This window comes from Tarenaya hassleriana, unplaced genomic scaffold (genome assembly GCF_000463585.1).
Source record: "Tarenaya hassleriana unplaced genomic scaffold, ASM46358v1 Cleome65, whole genome shotgun sequence".
Lineage (NCBI taxonomy): Eukaryota > Viridiplantae > Streptophyta > Magnoliopsida > Brassicales > Cleomaceae > Tarenaya > Tarenaya hassleriana.
The window spans coordinates 445,603-457,854 of record NW_010969032.1 but is presented as its reverse complement, the minus strand read 5'-3'; the positions used below and the strand labels follow the sequence as shown (position 1 = coordinate 457,854).

The 12,252-nt window shown below is 40.8% G+C and overlaps 3 protein-coding genes across 6 annotated transcripts; 1 reads left to right on the top strand and 2 right to left on the bottom strand.

Annotated features, from left to right (window-relative positions):
• Positions 1-521: 521 nt before the first annotated feature.
• Positions 522-1,479, bottom strand: LOC104800177. Of its 3 annotated transcripts, none has more exons than XM_010522925.1 (3): positions 1,177-1,479; positions 900-1,088; positions 522-804 (listed from the first exon to the last, which is right to left on the bottom strand). In XM_010522925.1, exons 1-3 carry the CDS (start codon positions 1,423-1,425, stop codon positions 739-741), a joined length of 504 nt encoding a protein of 167 aa, XP_010521227.1. In that variant the 5' UTR covers positions 1,426-1,479; the 3' UTR covers positions 522-738. The 3 variants fall into 3 exon arrangements, with proteins under 3 accessions (XP_010521227.1, XP_010521229.1, XP_010521228.1); XM_010522927.1 differs by having other exon boundaries at positions 522-801; XM_010522926.1 differs by having other exon boundaries at positions 900-1,085.
• Positions 1,480-2,307: 828 nt separating this feature from the next.
• On the bottom strand, positions 2,308-3,885 carry LOC104800227 (putative glucan endo-1,3-beta-glucosidase GVI). Its single transcript, XM_010522995.1, has 2 exons — positions 3,810-3,885; positions 2,308-3,321 (listed from the first exon to the last, which is right to left on the bottom strand). The coding sequence occupies exons 1-2, from the start codon at positions 3,883-3,885 to the stop codon at positions 2,321-2,323; spliced, it is 1,077 nt and encodes a 358-aa protein (XP_010521297.1). The 3' UTR covers positions 2,308-2,320.
• Positions 3,886-4,766: 881 nt separating this feature from the next.
• On the top strand, positions 4,767-12,175 carry LOC104800176. 2 transcript variants are annotated; one of them, XM_010522924.2, is made up of 20 exons: positions 5,147-6,464; positions 6,635-6,720; positions 6,799-6,976; positions 7,067-7,146; positions 7,231-7,314; positions 7,434-7,805; positions 8,014-8,071; positions 8,368-8,482; positions 8,588-8,718; positions 8,786-9,007; positions 9,148-9,395; positions 9,492-9,716; positions 9,826-10,041; positions 10,136-10,189; positions 10,279-10,344; positions 10,433-10,564; positions 10,738-10,791; positions 10,901-10,960; positions 11,064-11,465; positions 11,545-12,175. In XM_010522924.2, exons 1-20 carry the CDS (start codon positions 5,147-5,149, stop codon positions 11,713-11,715), a joined length of 4,272 nt encoding a protein of 1,423 aa, XP_010521226.1. In that variant the 3' UTR covers positions 11,716-12,175. The 2 variants fall into 2 exon arrangements, with proteins under 2 accessions (XP_010521225.1, XP_010521226.1); XM_010522923.1 differs by having other exon boundaries at positions 4,767-6,464; positions 6,799-7,146.
• The last annotated feature ends 77 nt before the right edge of the window (positions 12,176-12,252 follow it).

Sequence of the window (12,252 nt, the reverse complement as noted above, 5' to 3'; positions counted from 1 at the left end):
TCGTATGTATTATATTATATATATATATATATATATATATATATATATATATATATATATATATATTGTTTTGTATATGTAAGTAAGTATATATGAAGTAAATATTGCTATTTATTTCATGATTCTTTTTTAGAATTTCATGAAGAATTATCAAATGAATTAAAAAGATTTTTTTTACATCTTGATTAAATCCCTATTTTAAGATCTATTATACACACTTATTACATCTTTATTTTATTAAACTGAAGCAATACAACACCCTTTTGAAGAAAACTGCAATTTAATTGTTATCACGGTTTTTGCATTTGTATTTTTTTTTCATTTTTTATTCATTCATAAACCGAATTGAACCGGTGTTTTCGGCCAAACTGATCTAAAATCAAACGAATCATATCGTCCAATTATAATATTATTTTGAAAAAACCGAACCGAATCAAACCGTTTTAAAACCGAAGCGGATCACATCGATTTAATTTATATAACCGTTTGATTGTAATTCTTGATAACCAGATAAACCAAATTGAAAACGGAATCAAACCCCCAAAACGGTCATCAATACGATAAATCTTCTGCGCTGTTTCCTCGTCGATTGTCCTTCTCTACATTGTTTTTCAAACAAGCATCATAAACCTTAACCTCTTCGGATCCTTCCAATGTCTGAATTTTTTTTGTTTGTATTAATTCACAAAATCTTTGGAAAACAAAATAAAAAAGGAAAATGTTTCTTAATAATACGAATCAGACAAAAGATCTTTTGTTGCATCCGCACCGAGATATTCCTCCCAACGTATGTTTAAGCTTCTTCTTTAGTCACGAAAAAAAATGCGATATGATTATTTTATAAACAATGGGGTTAAAATAAAAATATTAATTAAATTTAAGGGTCCAAAGAAAAATACCCAAAACTCCGAATCGCACGCTTTGCTCTTTCTTGGTGGTACTGACTCTTCTTCTCCGTCGGGAACAAACCGGCGGTATCGCCACGTCGGATTTTTCCGACGAAATAAACGGAGAAACGGCAGCCGGAATCTTGCCACCACTCTCCTTATCCACTTTCTCTTCTTCCTCTTCTTCTTCTTCTCCTTCTGCTGTCATTTTTTTTTATTTAATTTAATTAACCCATAAATCATTAATTGCGTATAGAAAATCTAAATTTATATTATTAAAAAAAGATACCTCGGCCCGTGGGGACCCGTAGCTATCTCCGGCGAGATTCGCCGCCGCGCGGAGCTCCCTAGCGTACGCGAGGAGACGGGCCTTCCGATCACTGCCACGTGTCTTTCCGGTCTCATCGGTTAATCTCCGCCGCACGATCTTATTCTTGTTCGCCGGAATCGGACGAGACGATCGGACGGCGGTGGTTTCGCGATCGACGTATACGGTGATGATCACTCCTTGCATTTCCCTCGGATTCTCCTTCACCATTTTCGTTCTTAATCTTATCAGGAAAAAAAACTTTTTTTCTGGTCAAAGACTCGAAAATCATGTTCGAATCTGCGATTTTATGAGTAATAATATGCGGAGGCAACGAGTCGGGAAAGAGAGGTGTCTTTCTAACTATGAACTGCCACGTGGCAAAACCTGATACGACATTCCTTGTTAGTTTAACTGCTCCACTGTAAACGAGGGGTGGGGTGGGTGTTTCGGGAAACGGTTCGGGTTCGGGACAGAATTGATCGGTTTGGTTCTTTCGGTTTTACAAAAATATGTACCAATCGGATTTTTTTATTGTATTCGGTTCGGTTCGGTTTCGGTATCGGTTCGATTCGATTCGGTTCAGGAAAAATTCGGTTCTCTAAAAATAGTACCGTATAGAAAATAATAGCGATTTCGGGTCGGAAAAAATACCGTTTTACCGGTTCGGTTCGGTCCGGTTCCAAAGAACCGAACCGAAACGCGTAGCCCTCCTGTCAACAATGTAACAAAAAAAAGTGAACTAACAGTCAGCTTTAAAAAAAAGAAAAATAAAAAAATAATCTATAAAATGGGCCTCAGAGAAATCTGGGCCTGAAAACTTGGGTTCTTATTGGGCTCAAACAAGGATTTCATACGAACAAATGTTTAGGCCCACGTTAGATAAACCTATAATTTATTATTTTGATTTTTTTTTAAGGTTAATGATCCCACGAAACATTCCAACTTTTTAAAAATTCATGCAAAAATGTCTACAAAAATAGAAATTCTGTTATTTATTTTCATATAAAATAAACATTTTAACTCTTGTTTATTGATATGACACATCAACAGTTTAAAAAAGAATAATAATAATTAAAAATTTCGTAACCAGAATTATTTGAATTGTTTAACAAACTAACAAGAACTAAACGGCAGGAGACCAGAATTCGTAGACGGGATTCATATCAGGATTGAAGAGCCCGAAGCTCTGCTCAACCTCTCCTTGCTTCAGATCCTCGGTGAACATCTCGAAGAAGAAGGTGTCGACATCCGTTTCCGGCCTTCTCGGCGTCTTCGCCTGAACCACGTAGCTCAACAGCCCCACGTGGTACTTCCTCGCGTTCTCCACGCTCGTGTACGGCGCATTCCCTCTCGTCGGCCATCCAGATTCCGCCACCACAACCCTAACTCCTCCGCTTCCGATCTTCTCCAGCGCCGCGTTGAATCCGTCCACCATCGATTCGAACAGGTTGTGGTACCTCAGATATCCGTCGACCAACTCCGTCGCATTCGGCCCGAACGTCGCGTAGTCGAGCGAGATATCCTCTGGATCCGAGGCGTAGGCGAAGTATGGGTAAATGTTCACCATGAGAGGCGAGTTCGTCTGGGAGAGAATCGATGCGATCTCCGTCATGATCTCGGTCACGTCAGGGACGAACTGCGACGCCGACGGCGGGTAAGAGTTCGTCAACGCGGTTGCGGCCAAAACCGTCGTGACCGCGATTCCTGAAACGCCGGCTTTTTGTAACGCGGCGTTAACGTTTCGCATCGCGCCGGGGACGAAGGGGCCGATGTCTCCGGGAATGATCTCGTTGCCCAAGGTGATCCACTTGAAAACGATGTCGTTTTTGTAAGGTACGATCCACGTGTTCACAAACTTTTGGGCCGTTGATGGGTCTTGGGCCATGGCCTGAAGCTCTTCGTTTCGTGGCCCAAAAGCAACCATAAGGCCCGACCCACGAAGAGCTTCGAACATGTCGGCGAATGGTTCGTACATTCGGATTGCGTCCACTTTGATCCGTTTGTAGAGAGCCACGGTGTCGGCCGGTGACGGGAGATTGTCTCCGTTACGACCGTAGCATATTCCGACAATTGCCCCCGATACGCCTGAGGAAAAACGTACACATATTTTTAGTGTCGGTTTAACTGAAATAAACCGAATCGAAATCAAACCAGAATTCGACCCGAATCTGCTACCGAGCTACCAATCTAATTAGGATGACCAATAATCAATCGAAAACCAAATAACATATAGCTGTATTCGAATCCATCTGAGTATAAGATAAAAATTGAAGTGTATAATTTATCTAAATTCGAAAAAAATTTGAACTAATTAAAGAAAAAACGGAAGTTATTTGAAAAATGATTTGAACCGAACTAATTTCAATTATGAAACATAAGGTTCATAGTTTTTTAAACCAAAATAACCAAAAGAGATCGTTATCGAACCAAAATTCGAAATGTCAACCTCTAACTTTAGCTCGTTTACTCTCGTATTTCGTTCTCGATCATAAAATAATGAAATCTGGATAATAAACCCATCCAAATTCGTACCGTATTTCATCTTTGCCAAGAAAGAATCAAAGTTCAAACCAATAACCAAGTTAGAATATAGTTTTGGTTTTTAGACTTACCGGTACGGCAGAGGGATTGGACGGAGAGGACAACAACCATAAGAAAAGCTAAACCGGCCGGTTTGGAAGAATTCATGATGATTTGACTGTAAGAAGCGAGTTAGTGAAAGACTAAACAAGTTTCCTAGTACGTACAAGTTACAGCACTCATGAGGACATACACATTTATACGCATCAAATTTGCGCATGCTATTTGTGTAAAAAGGATATTTCCATTATTAAATGGGTAATTTTAGGAAGCATGGAATTTAGCAATTAATTTTTTAAAATTTAATTTTGTAAAATTATCAAAATGTGAATATTTTCTTGACTAATCTCTGCATATTTTACATATAAGACAACAAATAGATACAAATCTTGCTTTATTTCCCAATCGAGAGTGATAAGATACCATTTTTCAAATTTCAACTAAGAGTAGATTTTCCAATATTTGGATAATACACATAGGAACAAAATCGGAAAATTATTACCAAAGATATTCAATAAATGGAAACATCTATTATCATAGGGATAGAAACTAAAAGTTTATATAATCAGTTTCACATTCATAGTATTACGAATCCGCACTTCTTAGAAACTAACACCATCGCACCAACAACTCCAATAAATGTTGGTGGACCGGTTTTACTTTTACATTAAAGTCCTGAAAATTTAGACCTAATTGAAATTTTATAAAATATGCGTATTATTTCGATATAATATATAAAATGAGGGACCATATAGCAATTCCCCCGTAAGAAAACTTCATGGGAACACTAAAAATCGGAAATTCAGAGGGAAAAGGGAAAACAATCCGTACGGTATATAAAAAGAATAAACGAGCCCGTGAATCATTTAACCAATGACAACAAGACACGTGTCGAAAGCTAAGGAGATGCACGAATACAACCCTACGCCTCACTACTCCCTATAATATCCGCGGGATTGTAAAATTTTATGCCAAAAACGAACCGTTCCTCTGTTGCCTGCAAATAACGCGAAAATCTCTCTGGAAAAAAAAAAAGAACCGAACCAGTCGTGACACGGATCCGAAAGAACATGAACCAGAGAAATTCCGAGAAACCCTAATCCTATTTCTTCTTCGTCCTCTTCTTCTTCTTCTTCTTTCTGTATCGTTGTATTCCTCCGGTGCGAATATTGGTGCGGGAGCTAGACTAGGGTTAGGTTTTAGGCTCAGGAATTAGGGTTAGGGTTTTGATTCTTCTGCCGCTGGTGCTCCTGTTCTCCGGGAAAATTGGGGGCGGTGTCGTCTCTGAGCCTGGTGATAGGGTTAGGGTTAGGAGTTTTTTGAGTTGGATGGACTTGGCGTGCGATTGTGCTAGTTGGTTGTGTCGGTTATGAACGTTGACCAATGCCAGTGGCCGAAGAAGATGATGTGTAGGGGAGCGGACGGAGGTTGCGGTGCCAAGGAGGGGCCTTGCCGCCCATTTTGCAGAGCGTGGCCGGAGAAGGAGAAGCTGAGCAATGGCGCCGCCGCCGAGGATTCGGGTTCGCTGGAAGTCGGTTTCTTAGCTCAGGCGAGCAAAACTCTGTGCGAGAGGTCTCCATTTGATGTTCCTGAAGATGGGTCCACTTCGGGCCTAAGTGTTCCCACTCTGCCCATTGGGTTGGCGAATTTGTTGAAGCATTCTGATAGCAGGAAACGGCACAAGAGGTCTCATTCTGGTGCAGATAGTAAGAAGAAGAAGAAGTCTTCGAGGCAAGGGGAGAAGTTGCGAGGCGGGAGCATCTGGGTCGAGCGCGAAGACTACTTTAGGAGCATAGATTTGCCCGATATAGAAACTCTGTCGAATTTGGTGTCTTTTCGGTCTTTACGTTCTGGGACTTGCTTTTCTGTACCATTTTTCGGATGCAAATCCTTTAGGACGGGGCAGAGGGAAATCGATGCGACTGAAAAGTTTGTGCAGAATGTGGATACTGTCAGTGCCATTGGGGTTGTTACTGAAGAAGTGAAGGATATAGTTAAAGACGAGGTACATGAAGGTTATGTCAAAGAAGAAGAGTTCAAAGAAGATGCTGAGCTGCCAATGGATGTTAACAATGTGGGAGCTGAGAGCTTGAAGAGGGATGCTATCGTCTCTTCTGGGTTGGATTACTCCGGTAGTTTAGAATGGGTTTTAGGCTGTAGAAATAGGATTTTGTTGACAACTGAGAGGCCTTCAAAGAAGCGGAGGCTTCTTGGTAGTGATGCAGGTTTGGGAAAATTAATGGTTGTCTGTCGTTGTGAAGGGAATGCGTTGTTATGTGACTTTTGCTGCACTGGTGATGCCAAGGAGTATCCTGACCAATTGATTGTTTGCAATTCCTGCAAGGCAACAGTTCATAAAACATGCTACGGTGTGATCGAGGATGTAGATAAATCGTGGTTGTGCACTTGGTGTAAGCAGAAGAGTGGTCAAACTGAATCTGAAAGACCCTGTGTGCTCTGTCCAAAAAAGGGTGGTGCCTTGAAACCTGCCGTTACAAATACTGAGAACGGGGAACTTTCTGAGTTTGCTCACCTCTTTTGTTCTCAGTGGATGCCTGAGGCATATATAGATGACTTGAAAAAAATGGAACCTATCTTGAATTTGTCAGGAATAAAAGAAACTCGAAAGAAGTTAGTGTGTAACTTGTGCAAGGTGAAATATGGTGTTTGCATTCGATGTAGTAATGGTACGTCTTGAATCTTGATGCTCTTTCTTGCTCTCACTCACTCGAAGCTAGCTGCTTCATGAAGTTACCGTTGAACTTTTCATCTTAATTTAACTTTATGTTCGGTTTTTTTCCTTGGTTGTGGTTGTTCTATTGGTGGTTGAATGTTTCTTGCAATGTCTTTAACTTAGGAACATGTCGAACATCATTTCATCCTATATGTGCAAGGGAGGCAGGAAATCGGCTAGAGATCTGGGGAAAACATGGTTGTGATACTGTAAGTTTCGTTACTCATTGTATAGCGTCAGAGATCTTAATGCTGCTACTTTCATTGATAACGTGATAAAACTTGTAGATTGAATTAAGGGCTTTCTGCTCAAAGCACTCAGATAGTCGAGAGAGTGGAAGGTCTATGCTGGGAGGAGAAAGTAACACAGCTGATAGTCGTTCTCTTGGCTCTCAACATCCATCAGAACCTGTTAAAGAAGGCCACCTTATTGATGATAAGATGGCAGTTGATGTAGCAAGGCCTGGTATGAGTTCTGATATATCAGGAAATAGTGAATTGCAAGAGATGGAATCACCTTGTTCTAAATTGAATGGGTCTGTGCCGGACTGTGTAGAATCAGGGGGATCTGGGAAAAGCAGCTTCAAGGATATAGCTTTGTCTGAGTCTCTTAGTTTTGGATTGATTGTGAAAAAGGTGCTTCACAGATGTGTATATTCTTAAAGAATAATTGTGTGTACCTGTTAACTCTATGGCTAACCCTTTCACTGTCGTTTCTAGTTGATTGATCGAGGGAAAGTGGATGTGAAGGATGTGGCTGCAGAGGTTGGCATAAATCCTGACGCATTGATTTCCACACTTACAGTAATGCACACAACTTCATTCTTGTAGTCTTTGTTTTCTGAAAGCATCATACTTGTTGGTTCAACTGTGTGATATCTTTGGGGAATTTGGTAAAATTGACTTTCCAGTTTCACCTGTAGGATGGGAATTTGATGCCTGATTTGCGAGTCAAAATAGTTAAATGGCTGGGCAAGCATGCTTACATGGGTGCCTGGCATAATGGTGGAAAGTTCAAAAGTAACGAAAATATCTCAACCAAGTCCGAGTCTGAGACACCTATTTGTTCAGAGGATATGGTAGTGCAAGTGTGTGATATCTCAGATCCCACTGTTACAAAGTCAGTCCATTCCGAGCAAAAAAGTGAAAGAAAAAGTCACAAAACTAATACGACGAATGTGTCTGCTGATAATACTCTTGGTAACGGTATTGTGGCCGGTGAGGTTAAAGCTAAACTTAACAAGGGGGATGAGAGTAGTGTGAATCTGGCATCTGAGCAGTGTAATGAAGACAAGGTAATCCCATAAAAAATTTGGTATATGCTTGTTTAATTACAGATATTTGCTTGTAGAGATGTTGCTTATCAGTCGTGTTCTTATTCGTGTTTCAGTATGTAGCCAAGCTTGATTGAGGGAAAATACCTTTTTTTTCCACCCCATGTCATTAACAAATACAATATTCTTGCAAATGAGTTTTTGACTGTGTTTTGCTCTTTATCTACAGAAATCGGTTGTGCTTGATGGGGAGGATCATCTTGGGAAGAGTTCAGTTAATCATAATGGTATGCCTTGAAAAAAAGTTTTCTTCTATTTTCGTTTCTTGTATCATGGAGTCATCCTCCCAAGTCTGGCAGCACATATTATATTTGGCATTGTTTGGATGGTGCGAAGTGTTACTTCTGTACTTTCTATTTTCCATGAACGATTCTCTTTAAAAGATTTCCTTTGTTGGGTTAATTCTATTTGCCCTAGATATCTGTCCAACCGTTTGTTTCGTAGGTGTGTGAATTATCCTTGATCATCTTGTTTGGTGTTCATATAGCTCTTCTGCTGATCTTGTTTTCCGTCTGTTGCTTAGATGATCATGCCAAACCATCAATTCTCAGTCCTCTCGAGGGTGTCACACTGAAGAATGCTATCTCTATGGGGCAGAATCCTTCTCGTAACCATGGAAGGGATATCTTGAATCTCCTGTAAGCTCTGGAATTGCACTTGGGCAGGCAGATACAGAACATACTGATTTCTTGGATTAATTAAATTGGCATTCCGTAAACCACCTCCTATGTGCTGTGTTACAGGGATAGTGAAACAAACTCGGGGCTTTATGTTCATCCATATGTCCGCAAAGAGTTGTCACAAATGTGGAAGGGGGTGATTCCGAACATCAGCATTGATTCTGATGCCAATAGAAACACATCCAAATCTGATGGTAGGGATGCTTTTTTATTTCATTTCACAGCTTTTTTGACAGTTTATAACTTGAAAGCATTTGACAGGTTCTGAAGGAGAAATCAAACATCTGCAGGGTTTATCCAGTGGCACTGTCTGTTATAATCACCAGAATCAGCACCCAGAGTGCAATGGCATGTTTAGTCAATCGTCTAAAGCTAAACAGTTGGGTATACTGGATCTTTCTCCCGAAGATGAAGTTGAAGGAGAACTGTTTTATTCTCAGCTTCAGTTAATTACCAATGCAGTTTCAAGAAGGCAACTATGTGGTAAATTGTTATTTGCATGTTCATTAGTACTGATATTTTGTTTTCTAGTTTCTGAATTGTTTTGCTAGGTGAGACTTCTTCATGCTTTCTTTGCGGTATAATTTATTCCTTGTTTGGGCTAATTGTTCCCTTTTCCTCAGACAATTTAGTTGTTGAAGTTGCCAAGAAGTTGCCATTGGAGATTGATGAGCAGCATGGACGGAGATGGGATGATGTCTTTGTCAATAAATATTTCTATGACCTGAGAGAAGCAAGGAAGCAAGGTAGGAAAGAGAAAAGACACAAGGAAGCCCAGGCTGTTCTAGCTGCTGCTACTGCAGCAGCAGCAACATCCTCCAGGAACTCATTGCTACGGAAAGATATCTCAGAAGAACCAGCACAACAAGAGGTTCTTAGCTCTATTTTTTTTGGGATTTTTCCTGTTGTTTTGTTTTCAACTGCTCCATATCTCATCTTTAAAGGTTCTTTCTTAATTGGTCTGCAGAACTTGGCACAGACGAGCACCTCTAGATGGAAGGTTGGTGGTGGCTCTCACCTTTTGCCACAGGCAAAGGAAACACTTTTGAAGATGGCTGTATCAGGGGCACCATCTGAAAAGCTTTCCGATCAGTGCACATCAGATTTTTCGGTGGAAAATCCGCGAACTTGTGACATCTGCAGGCGGTCTGAGACTATATGGAACCTGATATTAGTATGCTCGAGTTGCAAGGTCAAATGCAATTCCAGTGCTCTACTCCTTTTCGTTAAAGTGTCATTTTCTTTTAAGGGCATGATATGCTTGTGTTTTATGGTATGTGATAAAACTCCTATCCGTACAGGTTGCAGTTCACTTGGATTGCTACAGATCTGCTAAAGAATCTACCGGCCCTTGGTACTGCGAGTTATGTCTGGAACTGTCTTCGTCTAGATCTTCTGGACCTCTCAATTTTTGGGAAAAACCCTCCTCTTCTGCGGACTGTGCTCTCTGTGGTGGCACAACCGGTGCTTTTAGGAAAACCACGAATGGGCAATGGGTCCATGCATTTTGTGCTGAGGTGAGGCTGCTTATTTATTTGAAAGCAGCTATAAGCAATATCTAGCAATGATAGCAATGCAAATAACAACAATTATGCTTTTAACTTCTTGCAGTGGATCTTGGAATCGAGCTTCAGGAGGGGACAAATGGATCCTGTCCATGGAATGGTGGGTTTTATCGTTACGCTATAGAAAATCACAATTAGGGTTTCATTAATTGTGATTATGCTGACGTTAACATGTCAATGCTTCCACAGGAGTCTGTGCCCGTAAACATGCACACTTGTTGTGTATGCCAACGGAAACATGGTGCATGCATCAAGGTGATTTTCCTCACCGGTTGCTCTCCATTCTAAAAGGTATCTTCTACCAAATTTTGTTATAAGATTGAACCGTTTTTTTCCTGTGCAGTGTAATTATGGTAATTGCCAGACAACATTTCATCCCTCCTGTGCCAGAAGTGCTGGCTTCTATATGACTGGGGGTGGGAAACTTCTGCATAAGGCATACTGCGAGAGGCACAGTGTGGAGCAGAGGGCAAAGGTCTTGTTTTTAATTTTGTTTATAACTTTGTGATGGGTCACGTCCAAGAGGTGATTCGTATCACTTGTCTCATTCTCTTAACAAGCATACATTCGCTTAGAAATAAACCAATAATTGGTGAAACGATAATCTTATCGAAGAGTTTCAACAGCTGTCTTTGGTGTTTTTTGCAGGCTGAAACTCAGAAACATGGTGCGGAGGAGATGAAAAATCTCAAGCAGTATAGGGTACGACTTCTAGTAAAGGCAGCTTGGTTTGGTCATTTCATTACAAACTTTATAATATCTTATTAACGATTCAGAATGTTATTCTAAGAATTTTTCTGATCTCTTCTAGGTTGAATTTGAGAGGTTACGCCTTCTGTGTGAACGGATTGTCAAGCGTGAGAAACTAAAGGTAAATAAAAGGTTCCCGTTTCTAGAATATGTAGCCTATGGTGTCATGTTCGACCCCTTATTTCTAGAACACAGCTTTTCACATTTTACTGTTATATTTGCAGCGAGAGCTTGTAATATCCTCGCATGAAGTACTTGCTGTCAAGAAAGACGTTGCTGCGCGTTCATTACGTGGCCGTAGCCTCTTTTTCCCTCCCGAGGTTTCTTCAGACTCGGCTACAACTTCGGTTAAAGGGCATCCAGATAGTAACAAGTCTGGGAGCGAGGCAATACAGAGGTCAGATGATGTAACCATTGACAGCACTCTCTCTGTTAAACGCCGAGGAAAGGGTCCCGTTTTAACAGATTTGGATCAGAAAACCGACGACAGTGTCACCTCCAAGAGTCGGTTTTCTCGTAAGCCCACTGAAGGAGAAAGGTTGTCCGGGAAAGCAATACCTCGTAGACACTGTATAGTCTCACCAAGTGGTCCGGAAGACGGAGAACGAGGCTCGAAGCCCAAGAAGGTGAGAAAACTCACGTCTTTGTCTGTCTTCCTAGCTTACGTTTCGTTACGTTGAACCTTTCAATTCACCATCGTCACAGCAAGTGGAAACATTCGCGAAAGAGCTGGTGATGACATCAGATGAAGCGTCTATGAAGAATCGACGGCTTCCAAAAGGGTACTTCTACGTTCCCGTGGATTGCCTCCGAGAAGATAAATCGACGAAACAGGACACCGGAAGGGAGGAGGACAAGTCAGGAAAAGATGGGTAAAAAGCTAAAGCCGACATTTCGGCTTGTTTAAGTCTTATTTTTCCTCTGTAAAGCCTACCTGGTCCTGCCCTAGGTCTAGGTGGGGCATTACTGGTTCATGTCCTAACAGGTGAACCACTGAGCTTGTGGCACAAGCCAAGCAACAGAACCCGTTGAGCCATGCAGCGGGATGGGGGGATTGACTGAAGGCCAAGGTTTCTCCCGGTCAATGGGGAATCTTCCGTACAACAGCTATACAGGAAAGCTCACAAAACAAAAACTGTGGCTGGCTGGCTTTTGTGGTAAAATATGCTTTGATCGTTAACATCTGAGGTAAAAAAGCTTTAAGATTTGTGGTACTGAGGGTTAAAAAAAAAATACCTGCCTTTACGAAAAAGATCAATGTATTGCTATTTGTAATTGTAAGGTTGAAAAAAAAGAGGTGAAAATAAGATATGAAAGTGTAAGTATTTTATGCGTTCCGACAAGTATTTATTTTGCCCCTTTTAGGTACATTTGCAAATTGCACTCATCATAGTTATATGTCCTCTTAAGGAT

Excerpts from the sequence above, each read along its gene's own strand:
- LOC104800177 (XM_010522925.1), bottom strand. The coding sequence starts at position 1,425 with ATGGTGAAGGAGAATCCGAGGGAAATGCAAGGAGTGATCATCACCGTA. Across the intron at positions 1,089-1,176 it reads ACGGGTCCCCACGGGCCGAG|CAGAAGGAGAAGAAGAAGAA; the intron begins GTATCTTTTTTT and ends AAAAAATGACAG. Across the intron at positions 805-899 it reads CGTGCGATTCGGAGTTTTGG|AAGAAGCTTAAACATACGTT; the intron begins GTATTTTTCTTT and ends TCGTGACTAAAG.
- LOC104800227 (XM_010522995.1), bottom strand. The coding sequence starts at position 3,885 with ATGAATTCTTCCAAACCGGCCGGTTTAGCTTTTCTTATGGTTGTTGTC. Across the intron at positions 3,322-3,809 it reads CCAATCCCTCTGCCGTACCG|TTAAACCGACACTAAAAATA; the intron begins GTAAGTCTAAAA and ends GGTTTATTTCAG.
- LOC104800176 (XM_010522923.1), top strand. The coding sequence starts at position 5,147 with ATGAACGTTGACCAATGCCAGTGGCCGAAGAAGATGATGTGTAGGGGA. Across the intron at positions 9,717-9,825 it reads TAGTATGCTCGAGTTGCAAG|GTTGCAGTTCACTTGGATTG; the intron begins GTCAAATGCAAT and ends CTATCCGTACAG. Across the intron at positions 10,961-11,063 it reads TCAAGCGTGAGAAACTAAAG|CGAGAGCTTGTAATATCCTC; the intron begins GTAAATAAAAGG and ends TTATATTTGCAG.